The sequence below is a fragment of the Mustela lutreola genome, chromosome 10, assembly GCF_030435805.1.
Source record: "Mustela lutreola isolate mMusLut2 chromosome 10, mMusLut2.pri, whole genome shotgun sequence".
NCBI classification, from domain to species: Eukaryota; Metazoa; Chordata; class Mammalia; order Carnivora; family Mustelidae; genus Mustela; species Mustela lutreola.
The window spans coordinates 112878423-112902881 of record NC_081299.1 but is presented as its reverse complement, the minus strand read 5'-3'; the positions used below and the strand labels follow the sequence as shown (position 1 = coordinate 112902881).

Here is a 24459-nt window from a genome sequence, read left to right as displayed (position 1 = left end):
CCCTGTGGCCCGGGCCAGGCTGCATCGGTGGCTTCTATGACCTCCCCGCTCCTCACCCCTCGCACCTGGGGCCTGCTGCACAGACAGTTTGTCCTGAAAATTGATGGCGTGCAGGTGCAGGTGCCCGAGCGCTGTAAGGCATGGGGGGCGGTGGGGGTGGCAGGTTTTAACTTTGGGAATTACACTTCTCTAATTGTCTCTACTAGCCCTCTCTGGACTAGAGAGATTTTGGAGAGAATTGCCACAGAATTTAACCAGTTACAGTTTCATGCTGTTCAGAGCAAAGGCATGCCTCTTCTGGACAAAGTAAGACCAGTAAGTGTTGGTTTCGATTTTCAATTTGCTGTTTGCGAATTTCCTGGATGATTTTGATTTGACCTAGCATTGCCCCCTGATAATTGCTACTTTACAGGATTTTGAAGCTAGCTTTGAATTTTTTTTTTTCAGTATCTCCTGCTTGGGACCCTTCTTCCATTATGTCACACTAGATAGATTTTGTGTAAAGACACAAGCGTAGTCTCCAAACTATGCAAGTAAAATTAATTCTGAATTACATGTAACTTGACACATCATATGATGTAGTCGGAGTTCATTTATCCAAAGCCCTTGACTGGGTTTAAATGCACGTTTGTCAGATTTACTCCGTAGCTTAAGAGGCAAATAACTTTTTGTCATTCCGTAATTGTCTAAACTTCACTTTGATGAAGCCGACTTACTTTCAAAGAAATCATACGGAGGGGACGCCTCAGTGGCTCGGTCAGTTAAGCCACTGCCTCTGGCTTAGGTCATGATCCCAGGGTCCTGGGATCAAGTCCCACCTTGGGCTCCTTGTTTGGCAGGAAGCCTGCTTCTCTTTCTGCCTATGCCTCCTTATGTGCTTGTGCTCTCTCTCGACAAATAAATAAATAAAAACCTTTAAAAAAGAAAGAAAGAAAGAAAGCAATCATGGGGAGAAGAGATTCATTGTTATTCTTTAGGAAATGTTGGGATTTTAATCTTACATATATTCTGGTAGAATTAGAGGCTCGATTTATATATATAACACATATGTATATAAATTATACACATATATTGGAGCTTTTAGAAACTGTTGTGCCTGGACCTTCTTTCCTGGTCTCTCTGTTCTTGCAGCGTATAGCCCACATTACGGCCATGCTGCAGCAGTCCCTGGGAGGCCTGTTGCTAGAAGGGCTTCAGACTTCCAATGTGGACATCATACGGCACTGCCTCCGGACTTAAGCTACATTTGACAAGACACGGGATGCAGAGGCGTTCGTTGGTCAAGTACTGGTGAAACTGTACATGGATGAGGTTTGTGCTCCCATGCACCTCATTCCACAAACACAGAGCATCTAATCTGGCTTCGTTTCTTGACTGGGTGCGAGAGAGCTCAGGGCTCTTCCTTGAAGATGCTCTTAGTTCCTGCTCTTCTGGATGTAAGAAAAGGTTGGTCCCGCTTGGAGCCCATCAGCATGGCAGGAATCAGGCATGCGCTCTTTTCTCTTCCAGTGATGCCATAACTCAGGGATCATCTTAATTTAGTAGGGGTGAGGGACTTGCCTCGGAAGAAGGTACGGATCAGAACATTTTCAGGCCAATTTCCATTTCCATAAGTTATACGTTAATGAAGTTGCTGAAAAGCGTGACCCCACCAAGGCGCCCGTGCCCACTGGAGGAGCTGGAAGACAGCTCTGTGCGCAGGGAAAGTCTGTGAGGGGAGGCGTCTTCGCAGAATTGATGTGGCTTAAGTCTTGAAGACCATGGGGGAGTTTGCCAGGCTAGGAAGGTGGGAGGGAGGGAATATTCAAAGATAAAGGGCTTTGAAGGGCGAGTTAGCGGGGTAGTACCTTAAGTCCGGAACTTGGTTACCCAGTGTTCTTGACCTATAAGGATACAGTTAAATATAGGGAGTCAGTGTATCCTGCCTCTGAGCAGCCGGAGTATGGGCTGCACCATGTGAGACCACCAGCAATCAGCAGCTTCCAACGTAGAGAGCATTGGTTTCATCTAGTTCAGGCTGACAGAAGTTATGAAGCCAGTCTCAGCGTTTGAGGGCTTTCTTCCAGTCACCTGCCAGTGCGAGTGTTCTTTCTGTCCGGTAAGTATAAAGCTACCCACCATGACTTCAGGATGAAAGGCTTCCAGTTTTAAAACGAGACAGTATCCCAGTGATAGAAGTGAAATTGAAGGATTAATTTCAGTAATCTTCTCAGCTTCATTAAGACTACTAAAAGTAAATGATCTGTCAGTTCTTTGTATGTATCCTATTATAGTTCATAGCTCTCTCTGTGGGGGTGAAAAAGATTACATTATTCTTTGTCACTAAGTGAAAATATTTTAGTTGTTTAATTTATGCCCTTTTCATTGAACTGAATCTAATATGCTAAATTAGGGAAGTACTTTACGTTTCCGTGTCGTTAAGTGAACTGTGGCCACGTTTGTATTTTAAGTTTGTATGCTTGTCATTCACCTCCTCCAACTCAGCCTCACCAAAAAAATAAAATACTAAAGCAAAATAAGATGTGTTTTCTTCCATCACTTTCCATCTCAGCCCTTCCCTGTTCTGGAGACGGTAGAGGATAAGGCCAGGGTGAAGATGGTACAGAGCTGTTGTCTGCAGATACAGTATTTCGCTTTTAAGCTCAGAAGGGAAGCAAATGAGTGTGTGTGATGTTTTAGCTTCAGGCCAGTCTCTGTCCCTCAGCCTCTGTGTCCCCCAGGGTTGGAGCAGTATTCCCAAATCCCGGGACCTAGATTTTCATGCCATTGTTACTTACCTCCTGTTTAGAAAGCATACTGAGTGGGGAGGAGGAAGAACGAAGTGCATTTGTAAGGTTTACTCGATTCTTTTCTCTGTAGTGTATAGTTCATACTTCTCTTTTAGGTGCTTTAAAAACAAACAAAAACACAAACAAACAAACAAACAAATAAAATAAAACGCTCTTCCTTCTGCTAGGTGATTGTAGAGCAGATCGTTGAGTCTCATCCGGACGGCCTGAAGATCATGTATGCTAATAAGCTCCTGGAGTTCGTTCCTCACCACTGCCGCCTTCTTCGAGAGGTCACAGGAGGAGCCATCTCAAGGTGACGTAAAATGCTGTGTATGCACCTGAGCTCAGTTTAGTGACCACCTGTCACCTCCTCATGTGCCGCTGATCCCTGGCTGTCCTGTCTGACCCGGGAACGTGGGAACGTGTGCTCTTCCCTATTTGTTACCAGTGCTGTGAGGCAGGTGTCGCTTGCCTGGGTTTACAGGGAAGGGAATGAAGAGTGTGGACGAATCTCAACGGTGACATTTGTGTGACTCCAGAGCCTCTGCTTTTCTCTTGTCTATACTTTCTCCTTAACCAGGTTCAAAATCAGAATTGGTTTCCTTCCATTATTGTGATGTCATCATCGGTCTAGAAATACCAATTCATTTTAATTCAACATGTTTTATACTGATGGCAATTAAAGTCATGTTCGGTTTTCCCTCCCTCTCTTATTTCATTTCCATGGCTTTCCATTTCTGTTTCATGAATATCCCATTACCTTCCACCATCTCCGTCATCCCAGTCCAGACCTTTGTCGCCTTTTGTTCGAGGGTAGCGGGCTCTCCCCACCTGGTCTCCCAGCTCCACCTGTCCCTCTTCATTGCAGCCTTCAGCTGTCCCACCTGCCCAGAGCTCTGCAGCCTTCCTGAGTCGCTCGTGGCTTCTTATCGCCCACAGAGGAGCATCCAGTCTTCCTGCGCAACCTGTGACCCTTGGTGCTGGAGTCCTAGTGGTTCTCCGCTGTAGAACTTTTTACTGTGGAACTTTCCCCCATACCACTATGGGTCTTGGCCAGACAGGAGCGCTTGACCTTCCCTAACACACCTGGTACAGAAGATCCCTGACTTCACCTTGGTTCAGTTTATGGTTTTTTGACTTTTTATAATAGTGCAGAAGTGATATGCATTTAGTTTGGATCTTTTCCCAGGCTGGCGATCTACAGTAGGGTCCTCTTTTGTAATGCTGGGCAGGGGCAGCGAGCACAGCCCCCAGGCAAACCACGTGATCACGAGGGTCAGCAACCAACACACTTGAACCGTCCTGTTCTGGCTTTCAGTGCACTGTTCAGTAAGTTACATGAGATACCAGACATTTTATTGTGAAATAGGCTTTGTGTTAGAGGATTTTGCCCAATTGTGCAATACTGTAAGTTTCTCAACACATTTAAGTTAGGCGGGGCTAAGCTCTGATGTTCAGTCGCTTAGGTGTTTTCCATGCATTTTCAACTAAAGAGATTTCCAGCTGAACAATGGGTTTATTAGAAGCCGAGGCCGTCATAAGCTGAGGAACATCTGTCTATACTGTGCGCCTCTGTGTTTTCCTTCATTGCTTCCTGTCTCATATCCCTTTGTCTTTCTGTTGATCTGTCACTCCACATGAAGCTCCAGTCAAATACAACTTCTTTTGTTTTTAGGTTATTTATTTATTTACTTATTAGAGAAAGCATAAGCAGAGGGGGAGGCAAGGAGTATAGCAAGCTCCCCACTGAGCAGGGAGCCCAATGTGGGACTCGATCCCAGGACCCTGAGATCATGAACTGAGCCACCCAAGCGCCCCCAGGCTATGGTTATTTCAAGAAAAAGTCCTATTTGTGAATTCTTCATCTAGTGAAGATGAATTAAAATCAGAAAGTCAACTCTGCCACCTTTAAAAACCCAGGAACAAAAAAAAATTCCACGACCAGGTATAACCCTATACAATTTTTAAATTGGAGAACGACTTTGACCAATAAACCAGGGCTTAGTTCATGAGACTATGTCAATGAGCTTATACCATCCCATGTCCTCGTCAAACCCTCATGTCTGGGAGATGGAGGGACATCTTCATCTTCAGAGCTACTATTAGTGAAAAAGGTGGAGACAATACTGACTGAGTCCCTCCTTCAGCAGGAGAGCCAAAAACACCTTGCCCCTCCATAATCCCAAATGAAAATAAACATCTCAGGGCACCTGGGTGGGTTAAGCTTCTGCCTTTGGCTGGGATCGAGCCCCACGTCGGGCTCTTTGCTCAGCGGGGAGCCCACTTCCCTCCTTCTCTCTCTGCCTGCCTCTCTGCCTACTTGTGATCTCTGTCTGTCAAATAAATAAAATAAATAAAATCTTTAAAAAAGAAAAGAAAAGAAACATCTCATTTTACTAGTGTGCAGCAGTGACTATGCAGGAGAAATTATTATTATATTATTATTATTATTAAATGATATTATTATTATTATTATTGTACCATATTGTTAACCTTTTGAATTCGGACACCTAAAATTTTTAATAAAATATGAAGGCCTTTTTTTTTTAAGATTTTATTTATTTGAAAGACAGAGATCACAAGTAGGCAGAGAGGCAAGCAGAGAGAGGACGAAGCAGGCTCCCCACTGAACAGAGAATCCGATGCGGGGCTTGATCCCAGGACCCTGGGATCATGACCTGGGCTGAATGCAAGAGGCTTTAGCCCACTGAGCCACAAAGGCGCCCCATGAAGGCTTTTTTTTGTTTTTTTAAAGATTTTACCTATTAATTTGACAGAGAGATCACAAGTAGGCAGAGAGGCAGGCAGAGAGAGAGAGAGGAGGAAGCAGGCTCCCCGCTGAGCAGAGAGCCCGACGTGGGACTCGATCCCAGGACCCTGGGATCATGACCTGGGCTGAAGGCAAGAGGCTTTAGCCCACTGAGCCACCCAGGTGCCCCATGAAGGTTTTTTTTTAAAGAAAAAAAACTTCAGACTATATCTTTATCCTAGAAGTTCCCCCTACAACTGGCTTCTGTCTTGGCCAACATTTAGCCATTCAGATAAAGTCCGTATTTAGTGCTTCGTGTGTATGCATGTGTAAAATAAGAGGACAGTCATAAATCTTTAAGATTGTGTATAATAACCGTGAAATAAGGATTCTTGATACACAAGGTCTCGCCTGGGGAAAACAGTTGGAGAACAGTATGCAGTTTTCAAATGACGGAGAGGAAATACGCATTCGGTTATGAGAAAGGGAAGGAGAACAAGACCAAATATTAATAAAAGGGAAAAAAGCATTTTCTGCCATCTTTCCGTGCCATAGTAACAGTGTGAACAAATGTCCCACAGATCTCCTAAAGAACATTAACACTGCTGAAAGGGGGGGCGAAGGCCAGGTTCTTAGGAGGCCCTGCACCAAAGTCATCGTCCCGTTTCCTCACTGTGATGACGAAGCATGAGTACATTGGCAAATTTGAAATTATTGATGACCACAGAGCTGGGAAAACTGCTGTGAACCTCACGGGCAAGTTAAACAAGTGTGGCATGACCAGCCCTAGACTTGTATAACTGAAAGATCTAGAAAAGTGGCAGAATATTTCCATCCCCTCAGTTTGGTTTCACTGCATGGAAAAATTCTTCTGGCATCATGCACCATGAAGAAGGAAGAATCCAGGCAGGAGGGAAAATCCTGGGATTCCTTTTTCCTAGAAATATAATATACATGGCACGTGAAAAAAAAAGGAAAATAAATTACAGTCAACTAATGTTGACAAGGGTGCCAAACAATTCAATGGGGGTAAGAACAGTATTTTACTCCCAAGCAGCCACATGCAAATAATGAAACAGGAGTCCTGCCTCACACCATACAGAGAAAATAACCCAAAATGCATCAAAGACATAAATGTAAGCATTAAAATGATAAAGTTCGAGATGCCTGGGTAGCTCAGTTGGTTGGACGGCTGCCTTCTCCTCAGGTAATGATCCCGGAGTTCCCGGATCGAGTCCTGCATCAGGCTCCAAGCTCCACGGGGAGTCTGCTTCTCCCTCTGACCTTCTCCTCACTCATGCTCTCTCTCATTGTCTCATTCTCAAATAAATAAAATCTTTTAAAAAATAAAAATAAAGTAAAATGATAAAGTTTTCAGAAGAAAACACAAAGGTAAATGTTAGTGGTCTTGAATCTAACAACGGCTCCTCAGCCAAACACCAAAGTCAAGCAACTTAAAAAAAAAATAAACAAATAAATGGGACTCAACCAAAATATCCCAGTTTTGTGCTTCCAAGGACCCCATTGACAAAGTCAAAAGACAAGCCACAAATGGAAGAAAATATTTGCAGGTCATATATAAGGAACATGCCTTCAGACTGTGTGAAGAATTCTTACAACTCAAATAAAAAGACAACCAAGTTAAGAAATGAGCAAAGAGGGGTGCCTGGGTGGCTCAGCGGGTTAAGCTGCTGCCTTCGGCTCAGGTCATGAACTCGGAGTCCTGGGATCGATCCCCGCGTCAGGCTCTCTGCTCAGCAGGGAGCCTGCTTCTTTCTCTCTGCCTGCCTCTCTGCCTGCTTGTGATCTCTCTCAAATAAATAAATAAAATCTTTAAAAAAAAACGAGCAAAGAACTTGAATATACATTTCTCCAATATTCAAATGTATACATTAATATATAAATGTATATATAAATATATTTTACATTATCATATATTTATATAAACATTTATGTAAATATATTTACATTCTTAAATATGTATTTAAATATAAATAAAATATGAAATATATATATTTAAAGATACATATAAGGTATATATAAAATATATGGGACAATAAGCACGTGAAAATATGCTCAACATCACTAATCATTCGGGAAATGCAAATCAAAACCATGGTGAGATACCACCTCCCACCCTCATGGATGGCTACTATCAAAAAACCCAAAAGCAGGTGTTGGAAGGATGTGAAGAGCTGGAACCTGTAAATTGCTGGTGGGCTTGGAAAATAGCGCAGCCACATTAGAAATGGTTTAGTAGCTCCTCAAAATGCAGAACACAGAGTTGCCATATGACACACCAATATCACTCCTGTGTATAGAGCCAAGAAAAAAACTATGCTCACACCAAAACTTGTGCATGAAGGTTTAGGGTTTATTCGTAATAGTGAAAAGGTGAGAACAACCCAGATGTTCATCAACTGATGAACAGATAAATAAAATGTGATCCACCCAGCCAGTGGAATATTATTCAGCTTTGAAAAGGAATAGAATTTTGATATGTGCCACGACACAGAGGAGCCTTGAAAACATTCTGCTGATTGAGAGAAGTCAGTCACAGAAGACCACATACTGCATAATTTGATTTATATGGAATTTCCAGAATAGCTAAATCTACAGAGACCGAAAGTAGATTAGCGGTTGCCTAAGACTGGTGGTGATGGCTAAAGTTTTCTTTTGAGGATGATGAAAATGTGTAGGTAGTTCAGTATAGTATAGTTAACTATAGTGAAAGCCATTAAATTGTCCACATTAGATGGTGAGTGGTATGGCCTGTGAATTATATCTCAATTAAGCTGTCATCGAAAAATGCAAAGAACTTCTATATTTATCAAGTAGAAAAAGAATGAACTTGATTAAAAACATCAAAAATGGGGAAAATAAAAACAAACAAAATAAGATGGAAGGAATAAAATCATGACTGTTTATCATTAATTTAAATGTGTACAGACTGACTTTTTCTATTAAAGCACCTATCAGGGGGTTACAGATCCACGCTGTTCAAGAAACATACTTAAAATGCAAAAGGGATTGAGAATGTATCAGGTGAGGAGATACCATGCAAAAGAGAAAGCCGGAATGGCAAAATTCATCGCAGACAAGTTGGGTCTAAAGTTATAGGTACTAAGATGAAGAGGGACATTTTTAAAGGCAGAGTTTGGAAAGAAGATGTAAAAGGTATAAGCAGGTATACATCTAACAACATAATACCTAAAGACTCTAAAAATGCAATAACAAGGTAAAATTTTAGCTTTTCAAATGGGAGTATCTACTAGAAGGAGGGAAAAACAAGGACACAACAGAAAATAGACATCCTGGGGCGCCTGGATGGCTCCGTGGGTTAAAGCCTCTGCCTTCGGCTCAGGTCATGATCCCAGGGTCCTAGGATCGAGCCCCACATCGGGCTCTCTGCTCCGCGGGGAGCCTGCTTCCTCCTCTCTCTCACTCTCTGCCTGCCTCTCTGCCTACTTGTGATCTCTGTCTGTCAAATAAATAAATAGAATCTTTAAAAAAAAAAGAAAATAGACATCCTTATTTCCCTCGGAAAACATTTCTTTCTTACACCTAAGGAAAGCCATATTTGTAAAGATTAATTGCATACTAGGCAACAAAGGAAACCTTTACAAGCCTTCCAAATTAAAGATTTAAAGAACAGTTCTTTGATCACAATCCAGTAGAATCAGAATTAGATAACCTGGTAAAAAAAATTGAAACTACATACAAGTGAAGAAATACAGTCTTCAGTCAAAGAAGAAATCATAAGACGACTGAAGAAAATCTTGAAAGCAATGGAAAGGAGATTATTTCATAACAAAACTTACAGAAGACACCAGAAGTTATACTCTAAGGAGACTTTAGTGTCAAATGTCATCAATTTCAAACATTTTTTTGAATAAAAGAAACTACTCATTACCCATCAGAAAAGGGCAGCTCAATCAAAAGAAAGGAAGTAATTATAATAAAGATAAATTTTTTAACTAATAAAAAATATGAGGGACAAATAAACTCAAAGTTGTTTTTATGAAAGACTAATGAAATAATAAAAAAAAAACTTCACATGCCCTATTTAGGATAAGAGAGGGGGAAGATGGGGTGTGGGAGGAGGTGGGGAGAGAGGGAAGGGGAATGGGGAAAGGGGGGTTTCAGGGAGGAGGGGACAGAGAGAGGGAGAGAGTTGCAAAACAGATAAGGGTTGGGAACAGAGATATAAAAGCAATTGCATAATATAAAAGAATCACTAAACTGCAAGGCACTTTATACTAATCAATTTGATAACCTAGAAGAAACGATGATTTCCTAGGAAAACAAAATCATCCAAATGATTCAAGAATGGAAAATTCAGATGAGTTCCAAGATCAGACAGGTTTGCAGCTGGATAACTGTCATTCTACTGTTAAATGGCAACAGGCAATTAAACAATAATAAGTCAATTCACTTGATGACGCTGAGCACAATTTTAATACCCAAACCTGAGAGGGAGGAACGGGGAAGCTATTAACAAATCTGGCTTAGGACAGATTAGTTAACAGAAACTGAACTAATGTTAGCAAATAACAGAAGTCAGGCATCTATCAAAGGACTATATCCTGAGACCAACTTGGATTCATTCCAGGAAAATAAAGGGAGCTCAAGACCAGAAAATCAATAAGATTTACCTCATCACTAAATTAACTGTGAAAAAACTCTTAAGACCATAGCAATAAATGCATTTGATAAAAAATAAAGGCACCTGATAAAAGGTGAGCAGCCATTCTTTATAAAAATGAAGATATAAACAGAAGGACGTTATGCAGGAGGGATTCTTAACCGGGAAGCACTAGATCAAGAGGTAGATAAAATGAGCCCATATTTGTCAAACAGTGACAGAGCCCCATGCGTGTGTGGATAGAGTCGAATGAGCTCATGGATGAGCACCAGGCTGTCAACAGGTATTATAGGGACAAAGGCAGCGGTGAGGAGAGGAGAGTCTTAACAACAGGGAAGAAGGTAAAAGGAGGATTGCAGTTAAAAATGGTGCATGATACAAACACATGCAAATAAGACCGGATATTTTCCCGTATATAGTTTTTTAAAACCCTGCACACATTACTGGAACTACCAACTCTTTCAGCTCCGCAGCCCTCGCGTGCTTTTCCAGTACCAGGATGCAGGGGTAGATCCTCCGTTGGTGAAATCCTATGTCATTGTACTCCTAAAGGGACAGGTGAAACAGCGCAGGGGCTGGAGGTCGGAAATCAGGCATCGCTGCGCCCACCCCAGCTCCCTGCTCGCCCAGCCCCCACTCTGAAGCAGCGGGCACTTGGAGCTGTTAAGAAGCAGGGATCTGAGCAGTTCTCTGGTTTCCCCTGGAGCCATCTGCATCCATCATATTTCCCACAGCTCTCCCTGAGTGTTGGTGCTGGCTCCCCCCGAGTGTTCCCTTAACTCCTAGCACACCCTTCTTATGAGAGCACCTAGTACTCCCCGTCACATGCATCCATTGATCCACTTTGTGCTGGTTGAGGGCTGGAGCCCCCTCCTGTTAACTCCTCAAGTCCGTTTCTAATGCAGCAGCACCTGGCACTTAAGCACCCTGTCAGTACCTGCCAAATGAATGAAATGTACTCAAAACATAGTATGAAGTCTGCGTTTTGAAACTCCTTTTTGGAGCCATTTGCTATCATTTTCCCAGGCAATTTAAAAAATTTCCAGCCTTGCTGCCAATAACCTGAAGGGGTAAAGGAATGCCGGCGTGCCCCATGGGACATGTCACTCTGGATGGTCCTTCGGCAGCAGGGACTTTGATCGCGCTCTTCCAAACCCAGCAGGATGGTGGAATGGGTACGTGGCTGAGTGCCTCCAGGGTCTGACCCTGTGTGACAACACCCGGTGCCTGCAGCTGCCCTCTGGAAGGTGTTGCTTTTGCGGCAGAGCCGGAGGGCACCAAGCGTGTGTCTGTCTCCAAAGTCCTGGGCACCACATCACAATGCCTTCCTGAGAAGCAGAATCAAGGACAGTTGCTGATCTTCATTCCTTCCCACCAAAGGTATCTCATACACCATCTTTGGAAGTTGGAGCCAGGGGGCGCCTAGGTGGCTCAGTCGGTTAAGTGTCTTTCTTCAGCTTAGGTCATGATCCCAGGGTCCTGGGATCGAGTCCCACACATTTGCCTCCCTGCTCAGCGGAAAGCCTGCTTCTCCTTCTCTCTCTGCCATTCCCCCCACTTGTGCTTTCTGGCTCTCTGTGTGTCAAATAAGTGAATAAAATCTTTTTAAAAAGCTTGGGCCATACTCTTTAGCCATTCTACTTTCCCTGGGGTAATTTGCCACCTCCCTGAATTTACCTGCATCTTTCCCAAAATCTACTTATCTTCCAGCCTTCGTGACCATAATGAGTCTATAAATTTTCAATAGACAGTGTGAACTTACACTTGCTAATCTTTGCATAACATGCACCTCTTTCGATCTCAAAGAAAAGCTTCTCACCGCAATGGTCTCTAATCTACAATTAGGTTCTGTTCTGGGATCCCACTGGAATTCTACACGCCTGTCCCCTAAGATGCCATAAATTGTGGTCCAGTTTCCCAGCCAGCCAAGGAAAGCACATGGAAAATCTTGCTGAAGTATGAGTAAGAGCCAACGAAAGGGAACATATTTATCTGCCTCGAATGCTGGGACCTGAGGAAAGCAAGTTTTATTACAGACAAATCAGGAAGAAGGTGCAGATTGCTTTTTATGTCACTCTGGAGTGGAGGTCTGCCATTGATCATTAAGGCCATTTCCTGCAACGCACTCACCAAAGTGATACTCACTTCGGAGTGGACAAAACTTAGGAAATGGCCAAGGGGAGCTCTGCTTACACTTTACAGTCTCAGCATTTATTTGTATTAATTTCTTTATAGGGCAGTATAGAAACATGAGACCACATTGAAAAAGCAAAGCTTGTCATCCTGTGGCCTTGGGTCAAGAATAGAGATAGTGCTGCTCATGTCAGTTTCAACCTCCAGTGGCCAAGGGTTTGATCTGATGCTCTTTCAAGTTTTCCCCATAGCCTTTCTCAAGCTCAATGGCCAATGATCCCACAGGAGGAGATTTTAGGGCCCTCTCAAACTTCTGTTTCGCTATCTCTCCCCAGCCTGCTTCCTCTGCAAAAGTCACCACTTTGCCTGTGCATCTACCACCTCTTAGAGCTTTTGGAATCAGCCACGAATTGCAGTGCTGATTCCTTCCATGACCACATATTGTTTACAGGAAAACTCTTCTTCGTTATGCCTTGCCAGTCAGAGTGACGGTTTCATCCGCAACCTGGACCAGGTTCGGGAATGTTCTACACATAAATGTGAGCAAATGTCTTCTGTATTGAGAGACATGTACATTCTGTAAATGGACTCTATTGAAAAACCAATACATAGGGTACACTTGTGTCCTGACCCAGCTGGAAGGAGGCACTTTATTTCCATCTTTCAGAAAATTGGTGTAACACATTGATTTTCATAACAAAGAAAGCAGTTTTGTGTCCTCTACCAAAAGACTGTCATAGTAAGCAATAAATTGCCTCTTTGGAGCGAACAAATTAATAAGATATTTTCTAAATTTCAAAATAACAAAGACAGAACGATGTCTGTAATGCTAAGTGCATCCCCTTAGTTGCAGGACATTGTGTCATGGGCCACCTGAGCAATGACACATGGCGGCCGGTAGTCTGATTCACCTGGCAACCTGTTAAAAGAAAGTCTTGCACATGACAAGGTTTCAATAAGTCACTGACAAGATGGCCAGGAAGCCAGCCTTAGCTGGCTTTTTCAGGTGTCCAGACATCTAGTCAACCTACCTCACCAACTCATCACCATGCTTACTGGAGTAAACCCAATCTCTTCCTTCCCCCCTGGAGATGGGAGAAGAGCCACTCACATGTTTGTATGGAATCCTCATTCCCCCTCGCTCTGTCCCCACAGAAATAAATAAACAAAGCTTTATGTCACCCAGAAGTTCCTGGGTCAAATTACACAACTTGGACAATTTTGGGTCACTACAGCCTTTTGTTTTTCTCTCCACCTTAAGCCTTCTGGGTGACCAACAGCTATCTAAAACTCATGTTGCTGCCATATGCTGTTGTTCTGCTTCATCTTCCCAGTAAAGTTCAGTATTTTTCCCTAAAGTTTGGTTTATCAGTATCTCCAGCGTCTATCTCCAGCTAGGTCATGATCCCAGGTCCTGGGAGCAAGTCCCACTCTAGACTTCCTGCTCTGCGGGAAGCCTGCTTCTGCCTCTGCCTCCCATCTCTTATGAATAAAAAAAGAAAATCTTTTAAAAAATTTAAAAAAACCATTTCTATCTTCCCACTTTTAAAGATTAATTCTAGGAATTATTGCTATAATTCCAAGTGTCCTATCTCTTTCTTAAAAAGTCTACTCCAGGGCACCTGGGTGTCTCAGTTGATTAAATGTCTGACTCAAAATTTTGGCTCAAGTCATGATCTCAGGGTCATGGGATTGAGCCCTAGTGAGGCCTCTGTGCTCAATGGGGAGTTTGCTTCTCTCCTTTTCCCTTTGCCCCACCCCCCTACTCACATGTGCACACACATGCTGTCTCTCTCTCTCAATAAATAAATAAACAAATATTTAAAAAGTCTTCTCCAAAGGGAGTTTGGGAAATAGTCCAGTAAGGGGCTGGAAGAAAATATTATAAGTTTTATTCATATTTCATGTCATCCATTTAACTGTTTAGCTTTTGCATATCATTTATAATGTGCATAATAATTTAGAGTAGTAGAGTCTATAATTTATCAAAAATTTGCTTAAATTGGTGGTATGTACGCAAATATTTTTGTATGTATGTATGTATGTATTTACGTATTTATTTATTTTTGTGAAAGAGAGGTGCACAGTAATAAAAGGAGATCACTGCTCCAGGGACCCAGATATTTCCCCAAATCCTGTTTCCTTCCATTCCCTCTGGGCTTCATTAGAACCCCTTAACACCAATCTTGTCCCTAAAACACGCCCTCTGCAGCACCAAGTTCGAATGCTTAACTTGGGCCATCACTGCAGGCTGTACCGGGATGACCTTAGGGAAAAGGGTGGTGGGTCTCACGAGTTAGCTGTGTCACCTCTATGAACAGTCCTTTGTTCTGAACAGCTAGTGCAGCCCACGTTTGCAATCACAGGCTCTGGCACCAGAGTGGGCGTAGAGCCCAGCTGGCCCCTCAGTAGCAATATGGCATTGGGAAAGTTGTGTCATTTCTGGCCCAGACTTAAGGCTCATCCATAACGTGGAGGAGAAGACAGTGTGACCCTCAGTGGGCTGTTGGAAGGATCACGAGATGGTTCGACTCAGGTGCTCCGAGGTACCCAGCACACAGTAGGCCCACAGTAGAACAAAAAGTTGTTCTATTGATCTTATAGTTACTATTACTCATACTAACAAAACTGATCATTTGAGATGATTTTCAAGTGAAGTGTCTTCGCCTGGATTTCTAAGATTAACCTACTTCAAAATGAATTCTGCTCTACTGTGAAAAACGAGCTAGCCAGCAGGTTTCTTCTGCGTCTTTTCTGAACTTTTTAGGATCCTCTCTAGAGAAAGGTTCTAAAGGAAGACAAAGTGCAGAAATACTCGTGCTTCAAAGGATGTGTAGGAAATGATTAATTTTGCCAAAAAACAGTGCCTTGAACATAAAAGATGTTTGACGAAGCTCACTGTAGACAGTGTATCCCTCCAGGATTCTTAAGTTGAAAACTCAATGTCCAAAGGGACATAACTAGGAGATGGGGTCCTTGGGAGATGTTTAGGTCATGAGGGTGGAGTCCTCATGGGCGAGATTAGTGTCTCCATAAGAGAGACCCCACAGAGATCCCTCGCCTCCTCCACCTTGGAGGTTATAGGGAGAAGATGGTCATCTGTGACCCAGGAAGTGGACACTTGAACAGACACGGAATCTTCCAGGGTTTTGATCATAGACTTCCCAGCTTCCAGAACTGAGAGAAATAAGTATGTCTTTAAAGCACCTAGTTTATGGTGCTCTTGTTACATCAGCCCAAACTAAGATAAAGCTTGCCTCTTATACTGAAAAATAACTCAAATGTTAACAACAATTAAAAAAAGGAACAATGTAGCCAATGACATGTAATGAACACCATCTCTCCTCTACAGAGCCAAGAGCTTAATTAGTTTCGGGCAACTCAGTAGAGTATGATTAAACCAAAGAGCAGCAAGATGTCTAAATGCTCAAGTCCTCTGCCTCCTACTTTTCTGTCAAAACAAAAGAAAAGCCCTAGGCTGGTTTTGGTTGCCACCAAGCACAAAACAGCCAAATTCCAAAATAGAAAGCTATGGGGTTTAATTGTGGATGTATGGAATTACATAGAAGCTCTCTTTGATCATTCCAAAGGATGTTTCCCTCAAAGGTTACAAATACATCTCAGCCTACCAACCATCTCAGGCCTACCAGAAAAATTATATATATATATATATATATATATATATATATATATATATATACACTTTTAGCATTTTAAAATGTGTCTAAATTTCAGTTTCGGATCCAGTTTTGACTATTGTTATGGGCTTAGTTGGATGCCCCCAGATTCCTACATTGACGTCCTAACACCCAGCATCTCAGATTGTGGCAGTATTCAGAGAGAGGATTTTTAAAGAGGTGATAAAGGGAAAACGAGCTCACTGGGGGTGGGCATCAAGCCAACAGGACTGTTGTGCTTACAGGAAGAAGAGATTAGGACACAGACAGTACAGACTGAAGGACAATCGTTTGAAGACAGAGTGGAGAACACAGCTATCTGCAAGCCAAGGAGAGACGTTTGAAGAATCGAACCCTACTGCCACCTTGATCTTGGACTTCCAGCGCCCAGAACCATGAGAAAATAAATTGCATGTTGCCTAAGCCACCCGGCTGTTGATATTTTGTTTATGACAGCCCATGACTCAGAAATTTGAGGAGCTCCCCCTCAGACTTTATCCTGAAGTTCTGTTTCAGCTTCAGGGACTTGTGTAATACTACTGTATCAAGGAGGGAGGCTCCTGCCATTCCCTGCACTGGGTCATTGAGACACTGCACAGCTGTCCCCAGGGCTGGCTACATAATTTACAAGCCCCATGCAAAATGAAGATATAGGGCCCTTTGGGCAAAAACAGGGAGGAAGTGTTTGTTAAAGGTACTAAAATAGAAAGCTCATTTCCTCCATGGTCTGTCTTCTGAAGGGGCATAGCTGCTGTTTTCTATTTGCATTTAATGTCATTCCAAGCAAATAAAAATTTTAAAATGTGATTATGGGCATGATTCTTGCCATTCATCTTCGCAGGGTGCAATGTCAGTGTTAAATAATTCACGCAGGGATTCCACAGCTGGGGCACACCCACGTGCCCTCTTCTTATCAGAACCGTGGAAATCCTGCACAAGACCAGCTCTGCCATCTTTACCTCACCTGGGGACTCACACATGTTCCACCGACCCTGCCTCCCTCGGCTTCCTGATGAGTAAGGAACTTGACAGGATCAGGAGCCGGGGGCTGCCTTTCTTTCCCTTCCCTCCTAAGTCACCACTTCCAAGGCTTGGCTAACACAGGGAGTTGACATGAGTGAGAAAGGACAAGACAGGGTTCTGGGCTGCTCACAAGAGGCCACCGCCTCCTGCCGGTGCTCAGAGCAATCTCTGGTCTGTAGGGAAGGCGAGCTCCCGTTGACTCGGTCATAGACGTCACGTGGTCAGCGAGTCTCGTTGACCACCACTCACGAGGTGTCCATTTCCATGCTGTGCTCACTGGACAGGGCGAGCAGTACATGCAAATGAGGAGGCAAGGAATGGTGGATACCCACAGTGGGCTGTCCCCTCCGCTATGTACGTGCTCCACTATCCCACCTGTTATGCCCCAATAATGGGTCCATGATTAAAATAGCGAGACTGATACAAAGCGAAGGTCAAACAAAGCTTTATTTCGCACCAAGCATCAAGAATCAAACTGACCAGCCAGGGCCGCTTTTCTTACAGAGAAGTCAACCCCTCTCTCCTTTACGGACTAGCTTTTAAGGACATAGGCCATGTGGTTGGGCCTGGTCATGCATAGGTGGCCAATTAAATTGTAACACACAGAGAAAGCTGCACAGTGATGCTAGGTGACCAATTGAATTACAACTTACCTTTTAGTAGATATTTGACCTAGCCTATCACCTTGGTTAGGATTGGCGCCCAAAAGACTCACAAAGGGCGGGACCCATACTCCTTGGTAGCTAGGGAGACAGTATGCAACCCTCCACTGATCAGATGTCTTACCTGGCCTGACCCACCCTTGTATTTGGGCTTTGTTACCTGAGGTTGATTTCCGGGACTTGTTTTTAAGTAAGTCCCCTGGGAGAAGGGGAGCAGGGACAGCTTAAGCGTTAAACAACAAGGTTATTGTGTAACCTCAATGGAAGCCTCTGGCTAAAATATAAAAATATAAAATAGGTCCTTACACCACCCACTTCGCTCAAAAAACACAAAGTAAAAAATAAAACTGAGTAATTCCTAGACAGTGAGAGAGAAGCACACTGACTTCACCATAGAACCCTTCTGAGGGCGGTGCTTGGCGGGGTAGGGGGGTGTGAGGGTGTTGGGGGTGGATAATGGGACCTCTGAGGGTGTGGCCAAAGGGCAGGGCCCTTTGGGAAGGGGCTTTCTGGGGGAGGGGCCCTTCTGGGAGCAAAGCTCTGGGTGGGGGCATTCCCTCTGGGGGCAGGGCTGGGAGCAACCCCAGAAACCTGGCCCACAGAGAAGCTGGTCCTGTCTCTCCCTCTGCCCCCTTTCCCCAGGGACCCCTAGGCTTTGAAGACTAAAGTCAAAATTAAAGCCATATGTCTAAATAGTTCATACTGTGGTTGGGTAGTGTTTTTAACATATTAATTGACTGGTTTTTCTCAGTATTTGTCAAACCTTTCCCAACTCAAGGCTTTCTCTTAAGCAGCAGCGCAAGGCTGGCCCTTCAGTTGGGTCAAGCTGTTTGGTGATTCTCTGTAAAAACCCACCCTCTTGCGCTGCTCAGGAGGGCAGTGTTGCGTCCTAGGATAAACATAAATGTATATCAAATGTGTTTACAAATTATATTTATATGTATACATTCAATTCTATGTTTACATATATATGTATAAAATAAAAATAAAAATATTGTTTAAAAGGCTGTTTTCCGGGGTGCCTGGGTGGCTCGGTGGGTTAAAGCCTCTGCCTTCAGCTCAGGTCATGATCCCAGGGTTCCTGGGATGGAGCCCCGCATCGGGCTCCCTGCTCAGCGGGGAGCCTGCTTCTCCCTCTCTCTCTGCCTGCTTCTCTGCCTACTTGTGATCTCTGTCTGTCAAATTAATAAATAAAATCTTTTTAAAAAATGCTGTTTTGCAGGGAACCTGGGTGGCTCAGTGCTTAAAGCGTCTTTTTTCCACTCAGATCATGATCTTAGGGTCTTGGGATGGAGGCCCACATTGGGCTCCCTGCTCAGCAGGAAGCCTTCTTCTCCCTCTCCCACTCCCCCTGCTTGTATTCCTGCTCTGTCTCTCTGTCAAATAAATAATTTTTAAAAAAGAAATACTTTATTAAAAAAATATATGTAAAATGCTATTTTGCCCTCTATCCTGGTAAGATTGAACACATTCCTAACAAGAGATCTTCCTTGACTCCGTGATAAAAATTTAACATTGTCTTAATGAATCCTCACAACATCCGCCTCCCCAACCCTTCTCAGATGTTACAATTAAGGTTCAGTGAAGTCCAAACACTGGGCCTGAGGTAATATACCCAGTATGCGGCCTCTTGGCATAGTCTAGCTGCCCAAATTGGGGGCGAGGGTGTTTGAGTGTCGTTGGCCAGGATGAAAAAGCTGAAAGATGAAAAGAAGGGTAGTCTTGCTTTTTGGCCCAAAAAAAGAAAGAGACCTGTCGCCCAAAGGAGGAGGCTCCCCACTGATCCCGGCTGGGCAGGAGTCAGAGCAGAAGGGAAACTCCCATCACCAAGGAGAATGGGCTTCTCCTTCATACAAAAGCATAGGATCCCTCTCACCTGATATGTTTCTGTCCCATAGTCATCCCCCTGTGCCTGCCCCATAATAGCATTCACAGGAAATGGCTGAGAGATACATTCAACTTGCAGAATTATAGCAAATAAAGTAATCTTTGACCCATCCTGGGAGCTTCTGATTACTCGGAGGGGCCAAGCCATCCTAGGGCAAGTGCACTCATTTCAAGAACCAGTAAAATGACTCCAAGAGTATCCTAAGGGCTAGTGATCATGACTGGTCCAGAAATATTTCTGGGAGTCCCTTTTAGCATCCCTCCCATCATTTCTTCTCATCTCCAAGGGAATGGTACTTAGATATTCTGAAAGAAATATGCATGACTAGTAAACTGTGTGTGACCCCTGCCGCCTAATTCATCCCTCACCAGCAATTAACACTGATGGTTTGAAGGATGGCTACTCCCCTGGCAGGGCAAGAGCTGAAGCAGAATGTATGGGGCGAGGCGACTCTTCCCCCTGGATATAAATAATTAAACCCAGTAGCCACCCTTCCTGCCTGGCCACTGTCATTTAGGTATGGCTGATTATCCCTAAATGGGAATGAGATGGGGGCGGGGGTGGGGGAGGGAAGCAGGTGACAGTCAAAAAAACTACAGTAGCTGCCACTGAGGGTCCAACCTGGCATTAGACTGAGCTCAAGTCCTGATTCCATCATATACGAGCTGTATGAACTTGGAAAACTGAGTTCAACTCTCGAAGCATCTGCTTTGCTTCCCCTTGGAGTGAGAATAGTCAGTAGTATTGACTTCACAGGGCTTATTAGGAGGATGAAATTAGATACTGTTCATTTAGCACAGTTTCTGGCCTATAGAAGGCACACATAAAAGTTGATTATCGTTTTTATGGACCTCCAACTTTAAGCCTTCTATAAAGAACCAAATGATATCTCTGAAAAATACCAACTGCCTACAAGGTTGTAGGGAAAGTGGTATCTTTGTTGACCTGATTAGAAAAAAGTGGAAAATCTCTCTTGTTTAAGCCTTGTTGAAAATTTTCTAAACTCTGTCCGCTCTTCTGCTTTAGTAATTAGAACAAACGTTGGAGACTCGTGGTTTTCTGAGAACTGAGTTGCTCGTTGTAACGCAGGGCAATTCGACATTAGTGTTTATTTAAAAAATTACCGCAAATGAAGATAAATGGTGAGACGTGCACTAAATTTGATGAAACTCCTGATGTGAGTGTTTCTTCTTGGGATTCTCTCTCTCTCTCTTTTTTCTCCTATGATCTGAGAGCAGATTACATTCTACTTGGGTGATGGCTCAGGTCAAATGTGTGGTTTTGCAGGTGCCTAGCCTTTCACAGACAATCTTGGAAGAACCATCATTGTCTCTGTAAGAAAACGGAGGGAAAGATGTGATTTTAACACTCAGCCTACAACAGTTCAACAATCTACCAATGTGAATTTAGAAACGCTGAGCAGGTCCCCCTTCTAGTAAGGAATATCTCTCCCTTTTTCTTATAATACCTGAGTTTCTACAACTGAGCAATCTACTCTTTTGTGTAAAACAGCTTCCCAGGATTGTTTCTCCTTTAAACGCAAGTGAACTTTGGGGATGGCACTCAGATCCCTTTCTTTTACTGGACAACTGTGGAGCAGGGGTTGGGTGTGTTTCAAGAGGGAAAATATCCACAAGGGGACAGAAAAAGTACATAAATGTACAAAATCCCATTTTCCAAGAATATAAAAAGCTAACTTCCAGGGGAGCCTGGGTAGCTCAATTGCTAAGCATCTGCCCTTCGGCTCAGGTCATGATCCCAGGGGCCTGAGAATCCAGCCCCGTGTTGGGCTCCCTTCTCAGAGGAAAAACCTGCTTCTCCCTCTCTCACTCCCCCTGCTTGTATTTCCTATCTCATTGTGTCTCTGTCAAATAAATAAATAAAATCTTAAAAAAAAATGCGAACTTCCAATATTTATTTTTTTTCGTTTGCTCTAAATATCTCAATGTTCACTTGTTGAAAGCAATTGATTGAAGCCCTAGGAAGAAGTGGTAGATTGAAGCACTCATCAGAGTTCTTTGTGCTGCTTTGCAGGGGTCTGGCTGCACTAAATTATTTCAAGAAGTATTAACTATCTAAGTCACTCAGAAGAAGCCATTTACCTATTTGATTTTCTTTTTTTGAAGAGAATCTTTTTTTTTTAAGATTTTATTTATTTGTCAGAGAGAGAGAGGGAGCGAGAGCGAGCACAGGCAGACAGAGTGGCAGGCAGAGACTGAGGGAGAAGCAGGCTCCCTGCCGAGCAAGGAGCCCGATGTGGGACTTGATCCCAGGACGCTGGGATCATGGCCTGAGCCAAAGGCAGCTGCTTAACCAACTGAGCCACCCAGGCGTCCCCCTATTTCATTTTCTGTGGTTTTTGATCCTTCCCCCAAATTCTCACAGGCCTCCGCAGCTGGCACAGTGTCCGTTCCCATAACTATAATCCCTGTCCCATACTCTCACCTCCATCATACATCATACATACCTGATACAACCCCACCTTGGTAAAAACCCAACCCTCTGTCCACCTTACATCTGCCCCTGGCAGCTGAAGGTGGTTGGTGAGAAAAGCAACGATGCTGGAAGCTTTCACATTAAGTTTTTTTTTTTTTTAAGATTTTATTTATTTATTTGACAGAGAGAGATCACAGTAGGAGAGAGGAAGGGAAGAGATCACAGAGAGAGGAAGGGAAGCAGGCCCCCTGCTGAGCAGAGAGCCCGATGTGGGACTTGATCCCAGGACCCTGAGATCATGACCTGAGCCTAAGGCAGCGGCTTAACCCACTGAGCCACCCAGGCGCCCCTTTCACATTAAATTCTCAGCCACAAATCCAAGTATGTTTCTCTGACTGACAGAATCTCCGCTCTTCTCATGAAATATTTTGACTATTTCACATCTTCTTTCCTCCAACCTTAAGCCAGGGCTTCTCAACACTGGCCACACTTTTGAATCACCTGGAAGACTTTAAAACACAGGAGTGCCCACCTCCAGAGGATCTGATCTAATTGGTGTAAAACCAATTAGATTAATATCCAATTAGGGTCTGGATATAAGTGTGCTTTTAAAATTCTCCCAGGGATTCTAATGTACAGCCATTTTGTTCAGAGTGAGAACTGAACACCTTCCATCAGATACAGCTGATGACCGACCATTCTGATGACTTCACTGAGAAAAGTAAATTGAGGGCACCTGTGTGGCTTCAGCTCAAATCATGGTCTCAGTGTCTCGGGCTCTCACATCAGGCTCTCTGCTCAGCAGGAAACCTGCTTCTCCCTCTCCCTCTGCCTGCCTCTCTTCCTACTTGTGATCTCTCTCTCTTTCTCTCTGTGTCAAATAAATAAATGAATTAAATATTTTTAAAAAAGAAAGAAAAACAAATTGGGTGGGTGTGTAGGTGGCTAAGTGGTTAAGCGTGTGAATCTTGGCTCAGGGTTATGAAATCGAGCCCCACGTCAGGCTCCATGCTCAACGGAGAATCTGATTGAGATTCTCTCCCTCTCCTTCTGTCTCTTCCCCCTGTATGTGTGTGCTCCTGCTCTCTCTCTCTCTCTTTCTCTCTCTCTGTCAAATAAATCTTGAATAGAAAAATCGGTAAGGAAAGAAGACCCACAGAATCCCACTAAGTTTACCTGGGTGGAACCCTTACTCCAATCCCTTCTGAGTGAGGACAAGCCCCTCCACTTGGGGTTTCTTCTCATTTCCCTGATCTCTGAGTATGAATGTGCTCCAGGACCCAACCTCAGACTTCTCCTCTGTCTACACTGAGTCCTTGGTGACTGTCCCTCTTCTACCATCTGTCTCCTGATGACTCCACATCTCCACCTCCAGTCCAGACCTGGATTTTGAGCTTTCTCCCACTGCCTGCTTTCCAGATCTACCTAGATGAGTTAAACCCAACATGTTCAAAACCAAGCTCTTATTCTTCTGGAGCTCTGCTGGTATTGCAATAGCTCAAACAGGAAACTGTAGAGTCATTCTTGATTCATCTCTTTCTTTCACTGCCCACGTTTAATTCTTTGGTAGAAGCTGTGGATTCTATCTTCAAAATATATTCTAAATCTGACCAGTTCTCCACACTTCAGTTACTCCCACTGTGGTCCAAAACACCGTCTTCTATAGCCTGAGTTATTGTAATAGTCTCCTATCTGGTCTTCTGGATTCCATTTTTGCTCTGTTCTAGTTTATTTTCCACTCAGCAGTTAAAGCAATCCGTTTAAGACAAAAGTCAGACCTTGTTATTTCTCTGCTCTAAGATCTCCAATGGCTCCCCACTTCACTCAATACAAAATTCAGTCTTACAAAATTTAACACTCAACTTCCTTCTCAACTCATCTCCCACCTCTTCACTCAGCTGTCTCTGCCTCCACTCACCAGCCTCCTTAGTGTCTAACAGAGTCCAGCAAGTGCGTGCCTCCCTTGGGGGGTTGCACTTGTTTCCTCTTCTTAAATGTACCCGTCTTGTTCTCTGAATCCACTCAAGGATCTGCCAATGTCTTCTTATCAGAGTAATCTCCCCTAACTGCACACACAGCCAGCACCAGCACCATCACAATCAACATAGTTTCTGTCCCTCTCTACTTTTGACTTCTTATCAACAGCTGACATATTATATATTTATTTATTTACTGTCTGTTCTCTCTCTTCTATTTGAATGCATGTGCTATAAAAATGGTATTTGTGGGGGCTTTTTTCCTGATTTATTCTGTGTTCAGAAGAGGATTTGATACAGAATACTCAGTACATAATTGTTGAACGAATGAATGAATCAATGGAAATATCAGGTTATCTCAATCATAAGAGAGATTTCTCTCAAGCATTTTCTATAGTATTGCCCTATTACATTCTCTGCACCTCTGGGTTGATTAGTAGATAAAATCATTATGTAAAATCAGTTTGAGCAAGGTTGGATCCTTAAGCTTCTATGTCAC

The 24459-nt window shown here is 43.4% G+C and overlaps 1 protein-coding gene across 1 annotated transcript; it reads left to right on the top strand.

Annotated features, from left to right (window-relative positions):
- The first annotated feature begins 137 nt into the window (after positions 1-137).
- On the top strand, positions 138-16443 carry LOC131810250 (conserved oligomeric Golgi complex subunit 2-like). The gene is made up of 4 exons (XM_059137959.1): positions 138-315; positions 1132-1311; positions 2957-3084; positions 16221-16443. Exons 2-4 carry the CDS (start codon positions 1303-1305, stop codon positions 16372-16374), a joined length of 291 nt encoding a protein of 96 aa, XP_058993942.1. The 5' UTR covers positions 138-315; positions 1132-1302; the 3' UTR covers positions 16375-16443.
- Positions 16444-24459: the final 8016 nt, after the last annotated feature.

Coding starts and splice junctions, on each gene's coding strand:
- LOC131810250 (XM_059137959.1), top strand. Junction 3,085..16,220: donor ACAGGAGGAGCCATCTCAAG/GTGACGTAAAAT, acceptor TTGTGCTTACAG/GAAGAAGAGATTAGGACACA.